This window comes from Mya arenaria, chromosome 17, assembly GCF_026914265.1.
Source record: "Mya arenaria isolate MELC-2E11 chromosome 17, ASM2691426v1".
In the NCBI taxonomy this organism is placed as follows: domain Eukaryota; kingdom Metazoa; phylum Mollusca; class Bivalvia; order Myida; family Myidae; genus Mya; species Mya arenaria.
This window is the reverse complement of record NC_069138.1, coordinates 52,553,201-52,578,932: the sequence shown is the minus strand read 5'-3', so window position 1 is coordinate 52,578,932 and position 25,732 is coordinate 52,553,201. Positions and strand designations below refer to the sequence as shown.

The window sequence follows — 25,732 nt, the reverse complement described above, 5'->3', positions numbered from 1 at the left end:
GGCTTTATACTGACGTGCAACAGTTTACCTGCCCGAAGCATTCGTATTTTAGTATGTCTTTATCTTCTGTTTACTGCTTTATTAAACAACCAGAGATATTTTTAATTAATCAAATAGTTAAGTGATAAGAAAATATTTGCAAACTCTTTAAACATTAAAAAAGCCCTTAAACTAGCATTCGCGCCGCAAAGTATGGTAATATGGAATAGTCATTAATGCTATGAAAAAGTTTTAAGTTAACCATGACCTCAATGTTATATATAACCAACAAGTTTGGTATACCATTACTTAATCCCTGGAAATCAACACCATACAATATTGCAAACGGTATATTGAGTATGTTAAAGGTAATATATTTTTTTTATTTCCAATCATGGGTCATGTTATATGACATTTTAACAACAGTTGACATTAGCAGAAACAAATGAAACAATAAGGTAACATATTTAGTAAATGTAAATAAGGCATCATTTTTGAGTACTGACTTTAGCATACGAGATTATACTTATGTGTGCTCTAATAGTTTGAGCGTTATTGTTTATACTTTACCGATGTTGCTCAGAATTGTACTGTTTATCATATGAACGAATGATCTGATCATGATCATGCACCTATCATGTTTTGTATACCGACACAACTCTATAATCATGTTTTGAACACTCATGATGGTAAAATTAGTATTAAATGGAACACTGACCTGCGTGCCGAATATTGGCGAAACATAATTGCAAAATTATCTGACTTTAACACTTCTACTCATGCTAGATTAGTAACCAGTAATTGTATGCTTTAAATACATGTATTATTAAATTTACCGATATTATTGTTAATATTTCGAATCCATTATTTTGTGTTTAGTAAATTATTCCCTGAGAAGAAATATAGTTAACATAGTTTTAGTTAAAAGGCGGATTTGTTAAAATGATTGTAGAAAAGCAAAAACATGTGTAATCGTTTAAAAAACCTAAAGACTTTTGAAATCATTGTATGATCACTAAGTCTTTTGGTAATGGTTTTTCTTAAGAAGAATTTTCATAAATAAATAATGGCATGACCAATATAGATAATGAATATGCTAATTTGTATAAACCATAACTGATGAAGATGACTGTATTTTTGAGATTGTGCAATCATTGTTCGAACATTGAGGGAAACAGTAAAATAAAAAAAGTCTAAGTAAGTTATAACACCATGTCCATCGGACCTTAAGGTCACCGTAATGTTTATATTTCTTAAGCATTGGTACATATATTAACACTTATAAAAAAGTATGTATGTCCCAGGACTCTTTGGCGAAAGGTTATTTGAATTGTTTGTTAGATGATAATAATTAAACTAATAAATACTAGAAAACCGAACCATTACCAGCGTGTTTATTTAACTTGTATCAATTAAATGAGGATACTTGGACGTGAATACAATTTTGATACATTACATTGTTGAATACAAAATTTAATCAACAAAACAAAATCAATATCAGTACGGTTAGTGAAATAATATTCAGAAAGCAAAAGACCAAAGCACAACATTAGTAAACAATGCGCATTTTAATACAAAATGACAACTTCTTGGGCATCGCATAGCCTACATAGCCTTGTATTCGCTGGATCACCTAGATACCGTTTCTACTCGCAAAAAATGTACAGTAGAGCGATCAAAAAGTGGATGCCAAAAGTGTATAGTAGCCCTATGAGTGGCAAGATCTCTTTATTGTAGCTTGACCAATTCTAAGTACACCTACCATCCGGTGTCGCAAGAAAGCGTGAAAACTATGGCTATGAGTGTCATGACCTCTTTCTACTCGCTTCTCCAATTACAAGTACACTTGTTTTAGTCTATTTCAAACACCTTGGCGCACAGTTTGTTTCGGTCCATGAGCATACGCCTGTTTCAGGGGCGCGGCATGTTGATCCAACGGCGGTAAAGGATTTGATCCATTCAGTGTCGCAAGTAAGCGCGGAAACCGGGGCGAATCAATGTACAGTGCGTATCTTCTTGCACGGTTTTGGGCATTGTCTGAGGTTTGAAACTGATAAAATCCCCATACGGAGCTGCAATATTACGTGACTGGTACAAGACAAAAGTAGTACAACTTTTCATAAGGTTTGAAACCAAGGTCGTTCAGGTTTTGTTCTTTGTTGATTTTCTTGAGCTCTACCGGCCCCTTAACCTGGCCTTTTGCCTGGTAAATAATTCCGAGGTATTTGTAATTGTTTAGAAGTTCAAGTGCACTTTGCCAATATAAATTGAGTGTTGTGTTTGCTGTGTATACACTTAAGATGTTTGTTAAAAAGTTTTGCGCATAATTAAAAACTGAATGATAAGGTCAAATTTCCTGTTAGAAGCTGCAAATCTGACTCAGAATTGTTCAAATGTTTTGTTGGTTTGAAACAAGGCGAAGCTATTTCGCCTTTACTGTGATGCATGTATTGGAATATTTAGAAATGTTTTTGATGGATATTGTGAAAAGTTTGAAAGACTTCTACTATCAAATGAAACAAAACGTTATAAACAAAATGTAATCCGATCAATGGGGTTAAATTCCGTGTTTTGTAGTAGTCCTGAGTACCTCCAAAGGACTTATTTTCGCAGACGACGTCACAAATAAATACAATTTTGCCGTCTTTTTTACAGTTTGGTATCAGATTAAACGCCATGCATTTTACTGAGAACTCTGCTCTTCATATTGCCGGAGAAAATATCTAACCTGTCCTGTTGGCAGTAAAAGCGTGTAAATGACATCAGGTTTTAGAAAAAAAAACTCCATAAAGAATTCCACCACTTGCACCACATGCATGTAATGTTTTCAGGTAGTCCGTCCTACACAGCAATCTTGAAATGGCAGATGGTTACTAACCGGTTACCGTAGGGTGTCCTTATTGTTGTCGATGTAGGTTTTGCCTATGCGCGAGGTGCAGGTGCTAAGAACAGACCGCTGTCTTTTAAGCTCTTAACTTACAAATGAATGTTATTAATGATTAAGGCAATCGACTCCTATTACAATGTACACTAACTTGGGCTGTGTTTGATTTGAAAGAACTATAGCAATTCTCACAAATTTATTAGTACACTTTTGTAGGTAAAAATGGCATGCTAATTGTGATGATTGTAGTAAGCTCCAAAAACATCCATAGAGCAAACAAGTACACAAATAACTACACAAACACATAACCGAATTGACCATTGGGCCATGAAAAATATGTTAGGCACTAGTTCACTTCATGACGACCATGTTTATCAAGTTTCAGAATAATCAGTCTTAAGGTGTAAAATAAGCTCGTTCTTAATCAAATTGCAACAGGCCACAACATGTATATCATTTAAATTACAAACAGAGTAACGCAACACAAATATGTCTCATCGAATTTGATAAAACTTCCTTTATGTATCAAGATTCACTTGAATCGTATTGCTTACGCGTTTGATAATAGCATTCATTGGATCGATTGTTTAGAGCTTCGTAGAAGGTAACAACGTTCTTGAAGTAAAAAAAGGTTAATTTTGAAATCTGTATTGCTCTGGTAGTTTAATAAAGACGACTTTGATCGGCAGTATATCTAACAACATTTGAGACAACTATTTAAGCTGTATCTGTATTATCTAAATGAATATAATTTTCCAATAAGCACAATATCACGTTTAAAAGATGCCGTTAATCATATTGTTAACTTTAAAAAGCTCTTAACAATCGGCTCAATGGTATACATTATAATGTGTCATCGACTGATGGAATGAATAAGACACAGTGTCAAGTTAATAAGAAAACCGAATACAAGTTTTTACATTTGTATGCTTTAAAGTTATTCAGAATCGTTCCTTTTTGGTTAATATCATTTTAATTTATTATTTGAATTATTCTGAATGTTCAGATAGGTTCATATGTGTTATGTTCTTTGATGATTTTGTATTCATGACTATCTGAAATATTTTCGTATAACCTATGGAATGGCAGGTTTCCCAAGTAAAACTAATTAGTATTGCAATGTCAATGTTGGCAGTTAATACGTTTGTAACATGGTAAATTGTATTTGTAATGAGATGCAACAGTTCAATTCGATTAAGTATGCAGTACCAATTTAACTGCTGTATGCATTATTTTGATAGTTTAACTTTCAAAGAATAGATTTTACTACCATTCAAAGCTCTTTACATAATTAATTAAAGAAATAAAAGTAGAGTTAAAAGACACCATATTCGATATTAATTGTATTATACCTATGTTATTGGAAAATATGTCAAGGTATGAAATGGCTATCAACATAATTCAACTCAAATCAAAACAAGGTTAGTTTTACATCCTCTTTTCATAAAATTGCAAAAACTGATAGTTTAAAGTGATAAGAAATGACAATGGTAAACAACAAAGAAGTGCACAAAACAAAACTTTACGGAAAACAATCATATTTGAGGACAGCATTCAATGTTTTAGTTCACAAATCAGCACCTGTATTAATAGAATCTTGGTAAAAATATAATTATGTTTTTAAGACACATTCTGTTCGAGCCTCTTGCCATACAAGTTTAAACCAATCATTTGTTACGTGATCTGTGTATTTAAACACCACGTTTAATTTACTTAATTCGATTCGTCTAAATTTTCTGTAAAAACCAGAATTATGCAGCTATGCCAAAACACACCAGGTTACACTTGAACTAGCTGTATATTGAAACACAAGTTTATTAACAGATTCATTTTATACAGATTGCATCGTTGTCGTTGTAGTGTTTGTGGTGTTATTCTGCAGAAAATCAGGCAGCGTATCAAGATCAAACATGGTTGTGCCCCATGTATTCACAGCTAACATTGTACAGCCTATGCTAATTATCTTCATTGGCAACCCAGCTAAGGCCTGAAACAATTATACATGATCATGAAGAAAAAAAATAATGGTTTAAAATGTTAGAGGGAGTATCCATGCACTTAATGATGATTGTTTGTAAACATTTTGCAATGCACTTGTTTGTACTGATTGTACTTTGATTCATGAATGTACAATGCATTGATGAGACTGAAATAAATAAATAAACTATTTTAAACTACGTTGGTTTAAGGCAACAGTTAATAATGCGGGTGTTTTCTTTGCCCATACTATCCCCTAAATTGTTTGCATTTTTTGTTTTTAAATACTGTTGATTAATTACATCCCATGTGTATGCATAATGCAATATTGACAACTCATAAAGTTTACCTAGCAGCTGTTTCGTGGTTGCATTTCTACCAGAAATGGGTTGGTAATGCCATTGTCAAAAACAATTTATAGTCAAAACTGTAATACGAAATATAGGAGATACGTGTTACCATTACCATGTCTTGAATAGGGATATATCCAGTCGCAAATGCCATGGCGCATGATGGCGCAGATACTGGCAGCATGAACGAGAACGAACATGCTATTGTTCCTGATATCATCAGGTGTAGAGGATTTGTTCCAAGAGATAGGGGCTAAAAGAGAAGCCACACCATGATATTCTAATATTCAATAATACAATAGAAATTACAGGAACGAGTCAAGTGTTTATTTGGAGCCGGTTTTAAGATCCAAGGACAAAGCTCAACAGTGAAATAAACACAGGACAACAGACAAGGATGACATGAAATAAAACTTTTGTCACTGTGGGATTTAAGCACGTCTCGGTCACGAATTTTTTTCCATCATTCGTTTTATCAATTAAGCATTCAGTTATTACAATAAACAGAATCAGTCAAGCCAATTCTGCTTCAATCGATGAAGTTGTTTTGATTATAGCCAGATTTAATGCATTTCTACATATTATCATATAATATCCAGAATTAAATGAGGAACGTTACCAGCAAATATATAAATGCTTCTTAGAAACCACAATTGATAACATAATTGAAACATTCATTTCGTATCATTTTCGACATAGTAGTTTTCTTACTTTTATTTAAAAGAAACCTAAACGGTTACAAGCTCTCAAACTAACAATATATCACGATATACGAACAAAAACCCAATTACCATATCTCTCAAAATCGGCACAACCAGTTGTACCGTTGCTAAGTTACTCATCAGTTCGGTTATAAAGGAAACCACTGTAAGAATTAGAAGGTCCATCACAAGTGGATGAAAACCGCCAAGTAACTTGAGCTGCTCGCCTATCCAAATAGAGAGACCGGATTCCTGTGTAATAAAGAAAAACGTTCAATATCAAACCATGCCATTCAAAATTATAGCGTGAACTACTCACCTATTTTAGTGGAGAGATCCGATATTTGTTTTAAAAAACGCCGGAAATCTTACCATGCCAATAGGACAGTCCGGATTCCTGTAGTTGATGCATTTTAAAAGGATGTAGTTAATATGCTAATAACACTATTCAGAATTTAAAACGTACCAATTTAACCAGGAAGATGGCCAAATAATGTTTAAATAAATTTGCAATACATCAATTAAAATGGGAAATTAACAAAGACAGCTGTTTCATCATTAATTTGCATTTAGATTAAAATTCAATGAACATGGATCTCTCTGGTGACAAAACTTGTATAATTGGTAGTGAACGTGCATAAATTTAATCAATGATCATTTGAAAACTGTAACACTTTCCAAATATTCAAATGAACAACCTGACTCGCTTGAGCCATTGCAAACCCGCCTCCCACAAGTATGAGAACACCCCATGGTAGCCGCTTGGTCACCACCTGCCATTTAAGGATAGGCGTGTAGGAAGGTTTGCCTGGAAACACGAAAACAAGGGGCATAATTTATATGTTAACGGATATTTACCAGCTTGTTAGCTATGGTCATGACAAAACGGAACAACTACATTTATATAAAAACCAAAGGTTTGTCGTCTGGTCACAATCTGCAATGTCAGGATAGGCGTAATATATCAAACCTACCTCCTTCAAGCATGTTATTATTGTTCATAACAGTATATTTTTTCAGAATATATATATATACACACAACCTTATTCCTTTTATCAACATCATTACATTGATTAAGTGAATAAACACCATCGCAAAATTACATTGAACTACGCTTTAAAATTAAATTAAAATACAGATGAGGGTTATAAACGTACATGGACCTGATAGGGAATAGCTATTTATACAAATAAATATGTTCTACCTTTTGGGCCGATGACCTTGTATTGAGTAGCTATTTTAACACAGATCAGTAATTTCGACCTTTCGATTCTTCTTTTTATATTATGAGCGCATTTAAATATGCGTACAAATACTAAAGAACATAGGTAATTGAACGAACAAGCAAACATAAAGAAAAATGTCAGTCTTTATAAAAATAATTTGAAAAAAAAGGGAGAAGCCAAGCTGTCTTAAATTCATGGGCGTGTGTGTTTTATCTTACCTTTCCTCCAGCACAGAATGTTTGGCCTCTTTTCCGGAAGGATAAATAGCAAGGTTCCCAAAAGGATGCATGGCGTGGAGTCGGAAACTAGGCTGAAAGAAAACAATGGCCGTGTATTTGAATTGCAAATTAATAATAGCTACTATAACCCCTTTTTCAAAAATACAATTACTGTTACTAAATATTTCTTGGATAAAAAAAATAAAAAATCCCATTTAGATATACAAGTAATAAAACAAAATTGCCCCATGACTAGGACTCACAGTTATAGTATGTATACTAAAGACAGTAAACCACGGCCATTTATTTTCACAGAATCGAAAATGAAAATGCCTTTAAACCAATTGTTTTCGTTGCGACAACCTTATATTAACACACAATGAAAGTACCTCTGTCCGTCGTTGATGTCTGTATCAACAAACAAGTCGCCCCATCCAGAAATGATTGGAGGATTTCGGAACAGCCACAATAAGACCATGGAAACAAAAACAATCACAACTTGGCCCTCACCAAATCTATTAGGCAAATATAAAATGCATAAACGTATTGTAAAACTAAAATAAAATTGAACCATTTATCAAATAAAAAATTGATTTGATAAATATAATTTCTTTAACGATTTATATCAATGTAATTTTTTATAAAATCTATATTAAGTAGAAGGTTTGTCATTGGTTCAGAGCACCATCGGTAAAGCAAAATATATCTCAAATTTTATGGGTTAAAATTTCTCCAATCTCCTACTCACTATCCACAAATGATGCACAAAAGATGCCACTGGCATGAAATTCAAAAGAATGTTAACGCAAACGTAGCTGTGACAAATCAAGTGACGTTATTTCCGACTACGTATTTCCGGTATCAGGGGTGGATGCAGGAATGGACGTAAGAGGGGTCGTTAGGTAGGTTCGCAACGTTTTGTCTGGCGAACCTCCATCAGAACCAAATTTCTATCGTTTGGTGGGGGAGGGGGTAGGGGAGTACTCCGCCAAGAAAACTTTACTTAGTCCGAAAAGATGCATATTTAGCGTAATTTAGGTTATAACGTGAGAAAAACCGTTATGTAAACAAGACTATTACATGCAGCCATTCTGCTTCCTCATAAACAGTAATATCAATATAAATATGGACGAAATTGAATGTCAAATAATAGACAGTTGCTGACTAAGGAGCCGTCGAAAATTATCTTATATTCACTGACAAAACTAATATATAGACCTCTGTTAAGCCTTGGGCAATATGAGTTCATACCGGATCATGTTCAAGGGCTTCCTGGTTTAATTTTGTTTAATATCTAAAATCAGAGTTCAACCTACGATATACGTCCAAGAGCTTCAGCTCGCCTCTTGATCGCCGCATTGAATGCTGATTTTTTAACAGGGTCCATTCGCTTCAAACAGCTATGGAAAAACAGCCATTATATACTTAAAGTATCTGTTTCTTAACGATATATCATAACAAATATATTTTAATCAAAAGCTGATATAAGACTTTGACTAGGCTGCAATTCCTATTAAACACGAATTAAAAACAACATTGTTTACTGACTGGCGCAAATCCACAAACAAATCTAAATGCATGTGTATGCGGATAGCGCACATTTAACAAATACAGTCGGACACAATTTAAGAAAAAAAAAAGAATTTTATTTTGATGCATTACTTTAAAAAAATATGATGTAATGTTAATATACTAAGAAGTCAAACTACATTGAGAATGTCTTGCTAAAATGATGTAGTAAAGTCTTGTTGAGGGCAGCAGGCTTATGTATGTCTTAACAAGACTGTATTCATTGATATATTAATGGATTAATCTGTGTGATTGTACTTGTCAATGAATCGTTTTACCAAATTTAAACTACTTACCCAACCATCTATAAATTAATGAGATATATTTATTTCTCAATTAGTAAGTAACACCGTAAACATATATCAAGTTCATATATTTATAATTCATATGCACAAAATACAATGTTGCACGAAACGTTTATTGTATTAAAATATGTAAATATCGCTTAAGAGTATAGGAAAACGGGAATAATTTACAATACATTGATTTAATGTTGTGTTTCACAGGAATAGTATATGTTTCTTTCGATACAGTCACTCATAAAATTAAGGTATTATTTTCATAATCAAGACATGACTTTGGATTTATTTTACATTTCAAAGTTCAGCCTTTTCATTGAGTAAGAATTCAATCAGTTGAACACTATGACACAAAGACGCTAGTTCATGAGGCCTCGATCAAGTTACTTTAAGCTCTTTATCCAAATCCTTAATCATTTGCAGGTCAGCTGGAAATTATGAATATAATGCAATTGTTACATATTTGAAAACGCCAGAACGTGGCAGAGTTCACAAACCTGAAACCCAGAAAACGGAACGACAACCACAACCAACCGAAGACGAGAGTCATACAGGACAACGGAAGAGCGAATCCCATCCAGGATGTAAACGTTATTGGGGACTCATTATGGCCGTTATCTCTGTAAAACCTGAATTAAATGTGTAATTTCTTATCATGGGAATGAGAATATGCAAGAGTTGTCACAATACTTTCGCACATACTACATTGATGGGAGTATTTATCTGAGTAGCATTACTGTAAAAATATCACCGTTTCGACATTATACATAGATGATGTATCATAAATGCTAGGGACCGGAGTGAAGTGAGTTGTTTTGATATGAACAGAAGAAGGTGGTTCCCATTTAAATTCTTAAATTGTTTAAGGAATATAGATTTACACTAGGATACAACATATATGACGATATACGATATATATTCGTAGTCTGCAATAAACTACAAACAAAATACTGTTCAAATTGTTTATTTATCTTTTTTCAACAGTATTAAATATCGGGATCATTTAATCTCGCTTTACGGACACCTTACGAAAATAGTTCCACATGACTGAGTCCAATTACTTTATAATTGCATAAACTGAACAGGAACGTCATTATTATTTTTACTTTTAAATCAAATATAAATGGGTTGTTTGCAGGTCAGTGAATATCATTGATCTCCTTGTATTCATAATGTTTATTATGTTTTATTTTATTTGTTTCATGCCTGTAGTTGGATTTCATGTTTCATGTCTGTAGTTGAATTTTAAATCAAAAAAAAAATCAGATAAAACATTTATCTTTCATACTTGTCGGCGACGTCTTTCAGAACAAGATTTACTGGTGTCCCAGTAATAGTTGCAATTCCGCCAAAGTATGCTCCGTATGCCACGCTCAAAGAAAGTGCTTTTTCAAGAGCCTTAAACGCTTCATCTTTCTTCTTCTTATCTGATGGTGTTCTATTCGTGTCGTCCTCGTGCTCATTGTCCAATTCCACATTTTCCTCTCTAACATTTTCGCAATCGATCTTTTTAGTGACAGTTAAACTGGACCTGCAGAACACCAATAATGACGATACTGATTTAAGACAGCAACATACTTAATATAACAAACGTTTGTATGCATACTCATTCACTTGAACTTTTTTACTCATATCGGTACAAGTACGAGTAAACCATTCTCGGAACCTCAGCGTATCACAACCTATATAATACACTGGGCAAACTAAGAAAACCTGGTAAATCTTGAATATTCATAAGCACTTTCCGACCAATAACATAGCCGATAACGTAAATGAAAGAATCCCCTTTGTGAAGAGCTATCAGCATATTTAACAATATCCTGCCTAAAAGATTTGTAAGCTGTGATATCATTGGTATTTATGTTGTCATTGATAATTGTTTACTGTTAACTGTTATTTCATGATGTCGGTCACCTGACCAGTCATGTGATTAAGATATAATTGTTGGTTCCTAAACTGGTTTTCATGTTTTTCTCATTAATATTCATTCCATTTTTAGCAACCAATGAGTATATGTTTTCCTGAGTTTTTAACCAATGAATGTCTTGTTTCAAGCTTTTGGTGAGCCTCGGCCAAATAATGTTTCTCAGGAACATTTCTGATTTTGGTTTCTGGCGTGATGGTTCTAATTAATTAAATAAAATTTCATTGGAAGGGAAAACATCATATTAAAGGTATTTGCTTCTTTCGTTATTTGAGATTTATTATTGCTGGAATGTAACATGGTGTTTTAACAAATAACTTAATATTTATTAACATGCATGTTTCAGCTTTATCATAAAACATGTAAAAGGATAAGCGTGAACTCTGTCTACCTCCATATCAGTAACTGAAGTATATACGATTATAGTCTACTAAAGATTATACTCTAGGTGTGTGTGTGTTTTATGTATATCAAAATTGTAAATTTCTTTGTATTGTGTTCCATATAATTAATTATATTAACGGTTTTAATAACCTACATGAATTAATGGAACTCGCTGTATTTGTGTATTTTGTCTTGTGTTCTATTGCTTGTATTTGTGTACATTGTTTTATTCACAATTTAATTATAGTTATGTCCTATGTCTGTTTCAGGGCTTATTAAAAATTGCTCAGTTCAGTATTTGGAAACATATTATAAAATAAACACATTGGAGACAACTGAAAATTAAGAACTCAAAATATTAATCACGCTTTGTCTTTTTGGATCTAAATATTGGATTCAATATAAAGATATAACAATGGAGCCCCCAGTGATATTTTCAAGTTGTACTGTTTGGGCTGAGCTATATTTATAATAGAGACCAATTAGACCAGCTGCCATTAGCATCCAGGGGTTTGAGTGACGTAGTACCACTGGGCAGGACAAGCCGTGTGACGCTTGACCAGTAGGGCCGTACCATATGTGATATTGGGACCCACCATCAGTTGATGTCCATATGGATAGGACCATTCCTCCTTTGTGACCTTGGACCAGCCAGAGGTTTTGACTCCTTTGTAACCTTGGACCAGCCAGAGGTTTTGACCATTCATTCAATCGTTGCTACGGTAACCAGAACTTTCCTTGTAACCTTTTTCGTGAGATCAGCGGACGTGTTAAGAACTTTTACATTCGACCTTGGGTAACATTGAAGTGTTAGACTTTCATAAACTGTAACAGTAAGTTCCACATTTGTAGATGTTTGATATATTCATGAAATTTATTTGCTCTAAGTTTAATTCATTTTAAATATTTCAGTGTATTTTTGTCTTTATTTTAATAGTGCAGGTATAGTTCATGATAATTACAATACATTGTCATATTGTCATTGTGATGGAAGGCTATTTTTGTAGAGTGAATGAATTTCAAAATCACATTTAATAACCTCACAGTGAGTGCATGCATTGAGCACATTAATTGATAAAACTGCATGTGGAAGAGTAAAACTTGATTTTAATTCTAGATCAGATTAATCATTGTGTTTTAAAGGCAAGAATAAGCTTGACTCTCTTATAGTTGATATTTTAAGGTAAATCATTTAGTTTTGTTGCCAGGAAATTTGAATATTGATTTAATTAGACTATTTTAATGACTGCTTAAACTAGCATTGGGTGTCTATAATAATAACTACGGTAATTGATCAGCTGTTTTGGCATGAGGAATTTGTCCAGGTGTTACTTTTGTCATGATTTTATCAGCTGTTGACCTACATTTAGAAAATTTTATAGTAAAATTGTTTACTAAAAGAGATTATAACATTCCTTTGGGTATAGAAATGGTAGATTATTATTCAGTGAATTGTGAAAAGGTAAGCAAGTATTTGTGGTTTGAATTGATGAATTGATTAGTTCATCTGGTCATTTTTTTTTCTGAACAGAATAAAACTTATTGGTTTATTTAAAAAAAAACAAAAAAAAAAAACTTAAAGGGGTTAGAAGAGATATTAGTAAATTCTTGATTGTGACAATTTAATAATTTTATTTCAAGGAATATTTCATATTTTAAGGTATATTTTATAGCTATTGATTTCTTAGCATAGCATTTTGTAACCATACAGTCATTGAACATGGCTGATCAGCCGGGTAGTGACATGAACTCTGATGAGGAGCATAAGTTGTTGGATGCATTTAAAAGTTTAAAAGTAAAGCCTAAGTTTGAAAATCTAGGTGAACTTGTTGTTTGGATGAAAAATTTTGTAAGTGTAGGTGAAACTAATAAAAACAATCACCAGGCTGGGGTGAAAGACGAATCTGATTCAGAAAATGAAAGTAATAAAGAGTCGAATGTTCACAAGATGCAAATTCCTAGATTGTCTATATTTTATGGAGCTAATACACAAAAAGGTGAAGCAACTTTTTTTACAATGGAGATATGAGGTTAAATGTCTACAATCTGAACATAAATATCCAGAATCAATTCTTTTGGAAGCTGTTCGTAGATCTTTAAAGGGAGAAGCAAAGAATGTTGTAATGAGACTTGGTATTCACACCACATTAGCGGAAGTTTTTTGTAAATTTGAATCTGTCTATGGCTCGGTTGATGGTCAAAATACAATTTTGTCAAAATTTTACTCAGCTCAGCAGGAAGAGCATGAAGATGTTTCAGTTTGGTCCCTAAGACTAGAAGGAATAATAGCAGAAGCAGTTGAAATGGAGTTAGTACATCATTCAGATGTTAATGAAATGCTCCGGAATCGTTTTTACACTGGTCTAAACAGAAACTGAGAGATGTGAGTGGTTATAAATTTGATGCCATTGAGGACTTTAATGTACTTAAGGTTGAGATAAGAAAAATAGAAAAATGCAGAAAAAGAATTTTGTTCCTGTTACAAGCAAGGGTGTAAAAGTAGCTTCAGAGGATGTTAAACTTTCAAAAATTGTAGAAATGTTGACAAAACTTCAAACTGATGTTAATTCTTTAAAAACAGAACAATGTGAGGCTCATTCTTTTAAGCAACAGTTAGGTTTGGGTCAAAATGTTGATGATAGGAATTCATTTGGTAGTCAAAGATCCTTTTCTAACTCGAAGAGCTATGGGCAAGGGTATGTTAATCCAAGTCCTAAATCAAATCAGAATTTTGATAATTTTAGTCAGGGTTATCAAGGTCAGGTTCAAAGACCAAATCAAAATTATGAAAATATTGGTGCTAGGGGACAGGGAAATAGTGGTTTTAGTCAAAGTGATTTTGGGGGAGGTTTTGTCGAGGAGCCTACATGTTGGCGTTGTGGCCAGGTAGGTCATGTTCAGTTGGGTTGTAGGGTTAGGCTCGGTCATTCAAGGGGTTCTTACCGGGGAAGAGGGCGTGCTGCGGTTCATTTAAACGGGCAACCACCTATGGGGAGGGGTCGACCATAGGTGCTAGAGAGATTAATTCAAAAGTTGACCCTAACCTGGTTGGAAGTTCAAACATAGTTGATATTGTGATACATGGCGCTCTGACAAGGGCATTGTTGGATACTGGTAGTACTGTCTCTACAATCACAGAATCCTTTTACAATAAACACTTGGCGTCATTTCCATTAAAGCCCCTCTCAGATATTTTAAACATTGAGTGTGCTAATGGTCAGTCTTTACCTTATTCAGGTTTCATTCAAGTTGATATTTCCACTCCAGGGGTGCCAATTGATAAGTCTGTGGATGGTTTGTTTTTAATTGTGCCTGACAGTGATTTTAGTGAAAATACACCTGTTTTACTTGGTACAAATTTGCTTGACCATTTTATGAAATTGTGTGAAGAAAAAATTGGGGAAAGATATTTGCAGAAAGCTCCACTCAATACTCCATGGTTCTTTTCATTTAGGTGTTTGTGTGTTCAAGAAAGGTTATTAAAAAGAAATAAAAACAAACTTGGTAGTTTACGAAGTACATGTAATGTGGTTATTCCTCCAAACCAAACAGTTGATGTTCCTTGTGTGTGTGAGAATTCCTTAGCTTATAGGGATACCTGTGCAATAGTCCAACCTTACACTCTGAATAAATTTGAAAACTTGGAAATATGCCAATGTCATTGCCAGTTACAAATTTGTCCCAAAATACAGTGTTGTTACCTGCAAGGTGTATTGTTGCACAGTTAAGTCCTGTGACAATTGAAAATTCTCAAATGGGAGGGAATCAGGTTAAGTCTGAAAAAATCTCGTTCTTTTCTTGATGAAATTGATATTGACAAGGAAAATTTGACACCTGAGCAATTTCAAAATGCTGTTGAAATGATTAACTCTTTTGAAGTCATTATGTCTAAAGATGATACTGATATTGGGTTTACAAATGTGGTAAAACACAGAATTGAGCTTTTAAACCCAACTCCATTTAAACAAAGGTTTAGATCTATTCCACCTTCCATGTTTGACGAGGTCAGGGCCCATTTACAAAATCTGTTAGCTTGTGGTATTATCAAGAAATCTTATAGTCCCTTGGCCTTAAATGTAGTCCTGGTACGTAAACGTACAGGGGAGCTTCGCATTTGTGTGGATTTTAGGCAGTTAAATAAAGTTACAAAGCAAGATAGTTATGCTTTGCCTAGGATTGAAGATGTATTGCATACACTTGCTGGGAGTAATTACTTTAGTGTTTTGGATATGCGTAGTGGGTATCACCAAGTGGGTTTGGAAGAAAGTCATAAAGAGCGTACTGCTTTTACGGTGGGGCCTCTTAGGTTATTTCAATATGAACGCCTTCCGTTTGGGCTTTCGGCGGCCCCATGTACGTATCAAAGGCTTATGCAAGAAATTCTTGGCGATTTGCATCTAAAAATATGTGTCATTTACTAAGATGATGTCATAGTTTTTGCCAAAACCTATGAAGAGCACTTAGAGCGCCTCAAACTTGTTTTGCAACGTTTCGTTTTTCAAAAGCAAGGTAACCTATGTAGGTCATGTAGTCTCTTCTGAGGGTATTGAAACTGACCCATCAAAACTTGAAAAGATCAATTTATGGCCAACACCAAAAACGCCCGAACAAGTTAGATCTTTTTTAGGATTTGCCGGTTCCTACAGGAAATACATACAGAACTATACCAAAATAGTAGAGCCATTGAACAAATTGTTGCCATATTGTGCCAATTCTAAGAAATCCAGAAAAAAAAATCAATTTCTCCAATAAAACCTTTTCACTGGGGTACTGAAGAAGAAACTCCTTTTCTAAAAATTAAAGATTTCTTGTCAAAACCACCCATACTAGGTTTTGCCGACTTTGAACTTCCATTTGAGTTGCTTATTGATGCTTCTTCTATAGCATTGGGTGCTGTTTTATATCAAACCCAAAATGGAGAAAAAAGGGTGATACGTTATGCTAGTAGGGGATTAAGTAAGTCTGAAAGGAATTATTCTGCACACCGTCTAGAATTTTTGGCTTTAAAATGGAGTGTAACTGAGAAATTTTATGATTATTTATATGGTCAACATTTTACAGTTTACACGGATAATAATCGTTTAACATATGTTATGACCACTGCCAAGTTGGATGCCACTGGGCACAGATGGCTAGCTGCACTTTCTGCCTTTGATTTTGACTTGATATATAGGCCAGGAATTAGTAATGCTGATGCAGATGGCTTGTCTAGGTTACATTTAGAAGACATACAGTCTTTTTGTAATCCCATTCAGGTCACCCCAGTAGAGACAGTGTCTTTTGATCCAGAAGTTTGTGAGAAATTTAGTACTTTTTAAGATATTGACCTTTCTGAGATGTCATTTACAGATTGGAGAAAGTGTCAGAGAGAGGATGAAATATTGTTACCCTAGATACAAGGCAAGACACTCTAACTCATTAAAAAATATGTCAGAATAAACAAAACCTTGCTTTGCTTAAAGTGCAAGACCATATGAAAATGATTAGGGGAGTATTGCACAGATCTGTGATTATCAAGGGAGATAATATTGACCAGATAGTTGTACCACAATCTCTGGTAAAGTCTATTTTAAAGTATTTTCATGATGATATTGGCCATCAAGGAATAGAAAGAACTTTATCATTATTGCAAGAAAGATTTTTTTGGCCTGTTATGAGAAAGGATTTAGAGAATCATATCAAAAACTGTCAAAGGTGTATTCTTTTCAAAAACAATAGATTTGATAAAGCACCTCTTGAAAATATTACAAGTAGTGAACCTTTTGAACTGCTTTGTATAGATTTTTTGACTTTGGATAAATCTAAAGGAGGTTTTGAAAATGTTTTAGTGATGACTGACCACTTCACAAGATTTGCTCATGCCGTGCCGACGAAAAATCAGACAGCTCACACCACAGCTGAAGTTTTAATTTAATTTTTCAATGATTTTGGGTATCCAAAACGGTTACACTCTGACCAAGGTGCAAGTTTTGAAAGTAAGTTGATCAAAGAGATTTGTAAGATCAGTGGCATTTCTAAATCTAGAACCAGTCCATATCATCCTGCCGGAAATGGTCAATGTGAGAGGTTCAATAGGACTTTGATCAATATGATAGGTACTCTTCAACCTGATGAAAAACAGGATTGGAAGAAGCATATAGGTCATCTTGTCTATTCATACAATTGCACAAAACATAAGTCAACTGGATATTCTCCCTTTGAAATTATGTTCGGTGGTAGAATAGATGTACTGCCTGGAGATTTAAAATTTGGCATTGTAAAGTCAAAGCAAGAAAGAAAATTCATTGAAACATTACAAGACAGAATGAAATTTGCAAATGAGACTGCCCAGAAAATAATTTCTATTGCTCAAGATAAACAAAAGTTGAATTATGATTTGAAAGTGAGTGGTTCAGCATTGGAAGAAGGGGATAGAGTTCTTGTTCGTGTTTTAGCCTTTGATGGGAGACACAAAATTGCTGACAAATGGGAAAGTGAGGTGTATGTCGTATTAAAAAAGCCTTATTCAAACACTCCATGTTATGAAATAATAAGGGAGGATGGAAGTGGGAAAATTAGGAAATTGCACCGAAATTTGTTATTGCCAATAGGAAGCAAATTAACAGTAGAAAAAAAAGAATATAATTAGACCAAACTCTGATTGTTGTCAAGCAGAAGCGAAAAATGAAGTCTTTTGACCCAAAGAGTCATAGACCACTTCATAATGTTTTTTCTCATGATGAGAAAAATGAACACTTTGATGTAGCTATTCTTAGCGATACAGGTAGTTCAGATGCTACTGAATATTTTTATTCAATGGTAGATCCCACGCAGGGTGACGACCTTGTTGTGCAGAGTAGAGTAGATGTAGATAAAGTAGAAATAGAGAGTTGTATAGAACAAGATGATGTTGAGGATGCTAAAACAAAATTCTCTGAGACACAGAATTGCACAGATGCAGAGGGTATACAATGTACCACTGATATTAAGGTTACTTGTGATAAAGTGCCTCCAGAGAAAATTGCTTGTGATCAGCAGGAACTGGCCAGCCCGTCTGATAATAGTAATACTGGTGTAAATTCTGATGTTGAAAGTAATCATGATGAAACTGAATTAAGGAGGTCCAAACGAACACGAAAACCTCCAAAATGGATAGAATTTGGTCAATTTGTAATGAAGAGGGTTCAGGTAAAAAAATAGCTTCCTGATTGAGCATTTTAATATCATGAGATTTGAGTTATCATTATTAGGGTGTAAAAAGTTTTAATACAATAATTTGTAATCATGTTTTCATAAAGTGTTATTCAGCTTTGGAATAATTTGTCATAAGCCAATTTAAAAAAAAAAGTTATATTAAAATGTTAGCAACAAACACATTTGTTGTTAGATAGTGGAATAACTTTAATTTCAAGATGAAAAGTCTTGAATAGAGTCGTGTTTCTTATGAAGTATTTATCCTGATACTTTGGGGTTTATTTACTTATTTTTTACTAAATGATTTTGAGACGAGGACGTCTTTAAGGATAAGGGAGAAGTATGTAATATAGTATAATATGTGAATGTTTTTTATTAATCTTCAATATTATTAAGTAAGGGTTACTTTTAGAGGAATTATGATATTTCATGACTTGATGAATAATCCTGCATGTGTTATCATTAGGGACTTTTCGGTATTTATGTGGTCATTGATAATTGTTTACTGTTAACTGTTATTTCATGATGTCGGTCACCTGACCAGTCATGTGATTAAGATAGAGTTGTTGGTTCCTAAACTGGTTTTCATGTTTTTCTCATTAATATTCATTCCATTTTTAGCAACCAATGAGTATATGTTTTCCTGAGTTTTTAACCAATGAATGTCTTGTTTCAAGCTTTTGGTGAGCCTCGGCCAAATAATGTTTCTCAGGAACATTTCTGATATTGGTTTCTGGCGTGATGGTTCTAATTAATTTAATAAAATTTCATTGGAAGGGAAAACATGTTTTTTATTCTACTTGTATTGCAATTGAGATTCAAATAGTTATTTGAGATTTATTATTGCTGGAATGTAACATGGTGTTTTAACAAATAACTTAATATTTATTAACATGCATGTTTCAGCTTTATCATAAAACATGTAAGAGGATGAGCGTGAACTCTGTCTACCTCCATATCAGTAACTGAAGTATATACGATTATAGTCTACTAGAGATTATACTCTAGGTGTGTGTGATTTATGTATATCAAAATTGTAAATTTCTTTGTATTGTGTTCCATATAATTAATTATATTAACGGTTTTAATAACCTACATGAATTAATGGAACTCGCTGTATTTGTGTATTTTGTCTTGTGTTCTATTGCTTGTATTTGTGTACATTGTTTTATTCACAATTTAATTATAGTTATGTCCTATGTTTGTTTCAGGGCTTATTAAAAATTGCTCAGTTCAGTATTTGGAAACATATTATAAAATAAACACATTGGAGACAACTGAAAATAAAGAAGTCAAAATATTAATCACGCTTTGTCTTTTTGGATCTAAATATTGGATTCAATATAAAGATACAACACATATAAAAATATATATCACTAATTTTGCTGCTTTGGTTGACAGGCGAATAATTTAAGAAGTATGTTCTTTATTGCATAAGTTGTAAGGTATAATCGCGATTCAAATTTCCCATTACGAAATGAAAACAATCAGTTGACCAATAACGTAACTGTTTTACATGGTTAACACAAAATAACAGACATAACATATAATATGAACTTATTCAAAAATACCTCGGCATATTTATGGCAAATTCATATCGTTGTTTTGAGTTCTCTGCACTAATTTCATCAAATTCTTCCGTAAGTTCAAAGGCTGGATTCTCATTTAACTGTAAATCTAGAAAACAAAAGAACTATTCACGTATTATAAAATGAAGCCGTGCGGTAAGCACGATACACACCATGTCTTTGACTTCATACATACTTTTCTGAGTCCTTACTTCCCTGGCAGACTCGCCCACAGCAATTACGCTGAAGATCATATGGCGATGGCTGCGTTGTCATTCGTCTGATAAAGAGATGCCATGACGCACCCAATTAGAACGGTACGTACCTTATTAAGCTATAACACCTTAAACGTATAAAATAGTGCAGGTGTCTTACGTTTTGTTAATCAAAGGAGACACCTTGTGGTAGCCAATGCTTACTTACACTTATTCATATCTTTTTACGCACCTGACTGAGCACTGACTTCCCGGACAGCCTCACACACGGCCAATACGACAGGAATCATCATGGCGGTGGCTGATGTGTCGTTTATCCAGACAGACAGCAACCAGGTTGATACCAGTGCCCCAAGCACTAACCTTAATAATATAAATGATAAACGATGTTCATAGATGAAGTTATTGTAATAAAAACTGTATTCATAAACTAATTGAAACAAGGCAGTTGCAATGAGTATGCAAACAAATCGTTCTTAAGAGAGAACATATTCGAGCTTTTTTAATCGTATATTATAACTTATATTTACAACCTTTCGGCCAAAGTATTACGTTTAATCGTTAAGATATTTTATAAATTAACAGACATGCAGAAAATTTGGTCACCAGGTCTGGTATTTAATATTGCTCTTAATCGGATTTTTGCACGTTGTACCTAATCGGAGTATTTGTTTTTAATACATGACCAATACAGTGAATGAAGTCAATGATGTATGACCATAGGATTGACTTAAGTTGGATATTGAATACCATCCCAGCCGGCTGAAAACAGGTTTCAATCTATGACATTTAGAACATATCAGGTAGAATCTGAATGCCTAAGAAGGGCGGCCTGATCGATAATGAGTAATACAAAGGGTTAATTAATAAAAATAACTAATAAATGATTACAACTTAAATGATTTTAATTATTTGATGCAATTTTTGATCAAGGGTCATATGATATTGAATTGGATTCAGTACATCGATTTCCACAAAAAGCAGTACTATGCCAGATTTATCATTCTTCATTTTTTTTTCGTTGGGAAACACAAGTCATGGAGATCAATTTAAATGAGAAAAAGTGTCGTAAGCACCAAGATTTATCTCCGAAAACTGTTGATATAATTTTACACTGACCAATGTTTTCCTTGATCAAAATGACGACGATAAACATTCATATTATTAACCTTACCCACTTCCTTATTTCAAAACATCTGTTTGTTTGAAGATTCTTTTTATTATTTGTATGTATACAAACATTATAAACAGGATAAAGTGTTATACATGATATGCTAAGCTACATCAAGGCCAAAGACATAGATTCTATTCAGGTAGAAAATCACAGGCAACTAACCAGACGTTCTTTACATGTTTGGGATAAAAAGTAGTTTCCTTATTATCGTCATTAGCAGGTGTACACATACATGATTGGCTGAGCTCCTACAAGAACCAAGACGTATAGGGATATCCTGGTATGAAGTCTCGTCTCCTCCAGGGCCATAGCAATGAGCAGACCTCCAAGAAACAGCATCGATATGTCCTGGAAATCAGGATAAGTTAAGATAATAAAACGTTTTTCACGGGGCAGGCTGAGGATATCCTGGTATGAAGTCTTGTCCCCTCCAGGGCCATAGCTTAAGCAGGCCTCCAATATGCCTTGGATAGCCCGAACCCTATCCGATACTGCTTTGTTTATGACATGTATGACCTATCTCTCAGAATGTTTTTATAATGAATTATTTCAGCCCATTTTTAGCATGTTTTCGTCTCGAGAAAAGAATAATTCTACTCATTATAATATGATTGTATTTTTTAATTACTTTCATCAATGACATGACAAAACAAGACTCAAAATTATTTCAAATTTTCAATATCCTTTAGTTAATATTGGTGACATTTAAAAACAAATCCATGAAATATGTGATGCGAGTCGCTGGCATCAATTTGAAACCACGGAAACGAAAAGGAATAAATTATAAAAACCATAACCAAACAATTATCCGTAATTAAGTGACCACATGACTAAGTTGGGAATACAAGAATGTCTGATTTTCAAAATATACGCTATATATAGACAATAAAATACCAAAATAAAACAGCTACAAACCGAAAAGTAGGTGGAGCTAATCAATCTTGCCGGAGCAACGCCTACCATCGGAAACAGGAACACAGGAAGAAGTGACGTCACCGCTGTTGGTAACGCCTCCATAAGCCACAACAAGGCCATAACTATGATAACGTAAGCACATTTCGACTCCTGAAAGTTGAAGTGTAATGATATGATATTGTGATATTACTCATTTAATTATACAGAAATATTTCAAATCAAACCTCAGATGCTAGTGACGTAATAAAATGGATTGCAAAACCGGCTTGTATCAAATTGTAGTTCTTGATGAAGATATACCAGAGGAATTACGTAGAGTTGCACCATAACATACAAGGGTTCTTCAAAAACTATATATCAAGAAGCGTTTAATGAAGATTTCAATAAAAAACGTCACATATAATGAAATATTATCTCTCTATATATACACAGTTTAACAATAAAAACAAAGATAGTATGGTGCACAGGGTATTCTTCCCGCTAGGATTGTCTGCAGATAGAGTTGGGACCACTACTCGTAGAATTACTTGGGGTTTGCCTATTAGTTAAATATTATTTGTTTTATTCTTATGTTTTTTTTCCAAGTTTATGCATACTTTGATAAGATTTACCATTAACGTTTTTACTTTATTCGGGATTGTTTTGATAAGAGTGAGGTTGTGCACACAAATTAGTTCAAACTCCCAGAAAATTTACATTTCACTGACCGTTTCAAGGCAGTAGCTAACAATCCTTGATAAATACACCTAGTTTTTTTATATAGTATATATGTGATTTGTTGTTTGTGGAGTTTTATGCTGTTGTTCCATGTTTCTGGATTGTGATTGTTTGTTTTTGTGTTCTATATCTTTGGCGTCTACTCGGCGCCATAAAATGGGGTTTATCTTTTTCGGCTACTGACCTACTGAGCAGGGTTTAATTCCTGAAAGTATCAAACACTGCATTAATGTATTTAGCTTTAGGACCTGCTTGGGCAATAACTCAACCTCACGGAAAAACCTATAGTGGCGACACTCCCTATCTCCTTTTTGCAATGAATAAATATAATGGCAATACTTATCAATGGCACTTTTTACGTCCCATCCCGTTTTAAGATATATTTGGGACATTTTACGATTATATTATTGGAATTTAGTTCAATTATTCAAACAACAATCAATAAGTTCATTTGAAATGGTTTAAAAACTTCATATCACTATGATTATTTGTGTTTGTGTACATAAAAGAACACAATTATTTGGTATCATAAGCGGCATGAAGAGATTGTTGTTTACAAACTTGTAAATCAACAACAAACACAAAGGTTGTTAACATATTTCATGCAACGGCACGTTCAACGAAATTAATAAATGACTCAGAACATTGCAGTTCTAGTTACTAAATGATTTTAGTTTAATTGTCAAATACAGGTACGAAGAAACATATTTTTGCACATCAAAATCGCACTTCACCTTTCAGCTATTTATGTAAGCTAAATAGTCGACAGGCGCTTGAGTAGGCAGGACACACGATCGCGATACTATGATGTAAAAAGGGTATCATTTTAGGATGTGAATGAACGTTCGCTGAGCGATATGATCTTTATTAACCTAGCTTTTACTCCCAATTAGTGTCAGTAATATCAATGAAACGTTAACAAATTTTGAAAAAAAATGTTTCAATGTAGGCGTTTATAGAGTTTACTCATGATTATCCTTTTTTTAGTGCAATTACTCGTATAAATGTAAAATACATTGCTTATCAAACTGTAAAATTGTTAAAGACAAACTTAAAGATGCACTCTTACTCCCATTAAAGATGTACATGTACCACGAGTAATACAATTGTTTTAACTGACCACAAAGGATGAATAAATATAACAAACAATAGTTCTTATCAAGGATACCGTGTTTAATTTGAAATATAGGTGTAGAAAACTCGGTATTATTATTTTATGAGAAAATAGTTGATCACAGTATATCTTTTAGTACTCACAACTCACTTAATATTTGTGCGTTTTCAGCTAATAGATACACGGTTACAATGTTTTTATCTATAATAAATATTTTCCATAAATGCATTCATTAGTAAAAAGTTAAAAGATAATCACTTAATAATGATGTTTGTTATACATGACTGTTTATGTATTTATTTTAAATAAGAGTGACACTTATATACTTTAGATGTGCGAAATAAAATTACACTCACCTGTTTTAAGTCCGGATTATAATTTGTTAGAAGTCCTATGGGTAAACCAAAGGCAGCCACAGTCATCCAAATACATTTTGTCGACACAAGAGTTTGAGTACAAATACTTAACTTACCCATAACTTTTTATTTCTATGTATTATATAAAACGAACCTGGCAAGTGAATTTCATTTAATCACCTTTATAACAATAGTGCGATATAAACATTCATTCTACACTTTATACTCACGTTTGTTACTCTTGACTCTATAAAATACTTAACTTTTTACTTAACCAAAAGTTAAAGAAAAATATACGACTAAGTTTCTTTTGTCTCGTTTATAAAGGTAGGACTTCATTATATAAAGCTAAGATTTCATTTTATAAAGGTCATACTTCATTATATAAAGCTCATACTTTATGACATAAAGCTATGACCTCATCATATAATGTAAGGACTTCATGTACTTCATTATTTAATGATAAAAGTCATTGAATAAATGTTAAACATCATAATATAAGTATGTTAAGTGCAGTCATCATTAAAAATATACATTCATATGTATATAATTAAGTCTATTTTATGACCATGTGCAGAAAATATAATCTATCAGATTATAATGATCTCACTTAAAATGGTACACTATTAACTTTTATTCTATTATGGCTTTAACGAGTTATAATAATCTTGGAATAATGCGGCGAAAACATTTGTTAATAAATGGGACTGTATTATTTGTTCAGAACGGGCAATACTTTCATTGTAAATCGAGCGTTGATGATGAATACTAATTAAGCTAACCATTAAGAACTTACATATTTACTAATAAACTAATATAACTATTTACGATATAATTTTTCTTTCGTATAAATGATTAGCGATTTCACCGGTGAGATTATCACGGCACGTAAGGGCGATTATGGCATATTTTACCGATACAGACGAGTACGTGCACCCCTTACGTCAGTTTCACGACATTAATATGGCTGACAAATACATGGTAGGCAA

The 25,732-nt window shown here is 33.4% G+C and overlaps 1 protein-coding gene across 1 annotated transcript; it reads right to left on the bottom strand.

Annotated features, from left to right (window-relative positions):
• Positions 1–3,652: 3,652 nt before the first annotated feature.
• Positions 3,653–24,863, bottom strand: LOC128223613 (solute carrier family 13 member 2-like). The gene is made up of 14 exons (XM_052932887.1): positions 24,744–24,863; positions 22,557–22,706; positions 21,874–21,989; positions 20,700–20,830; positions 20,256–20,361; positions 10,492–10,734; positions 9,701–9,832; positions 8,652–8,735; positions 7,725–7,850; positions 7,336–7,427; positions 6,590–6,699; positions 5,982–6,143; positions 5,306–5,443; positions 3,653–4,850 (listed from the first exon to the last, which is right to left on the bottom strand). Exons 1-14 carry the CDS (start codon positions 24,861–24,863, stop codon positions 4,695–4,697), a joined length of 1,866 nt encoding a protein of 621 aa, XP_052788847.1. The 3' UTR covers positions 3,653–4,694.
• Between the last annotated feature and the right edge of the window lie 869 nt (positions 24,864–25,732).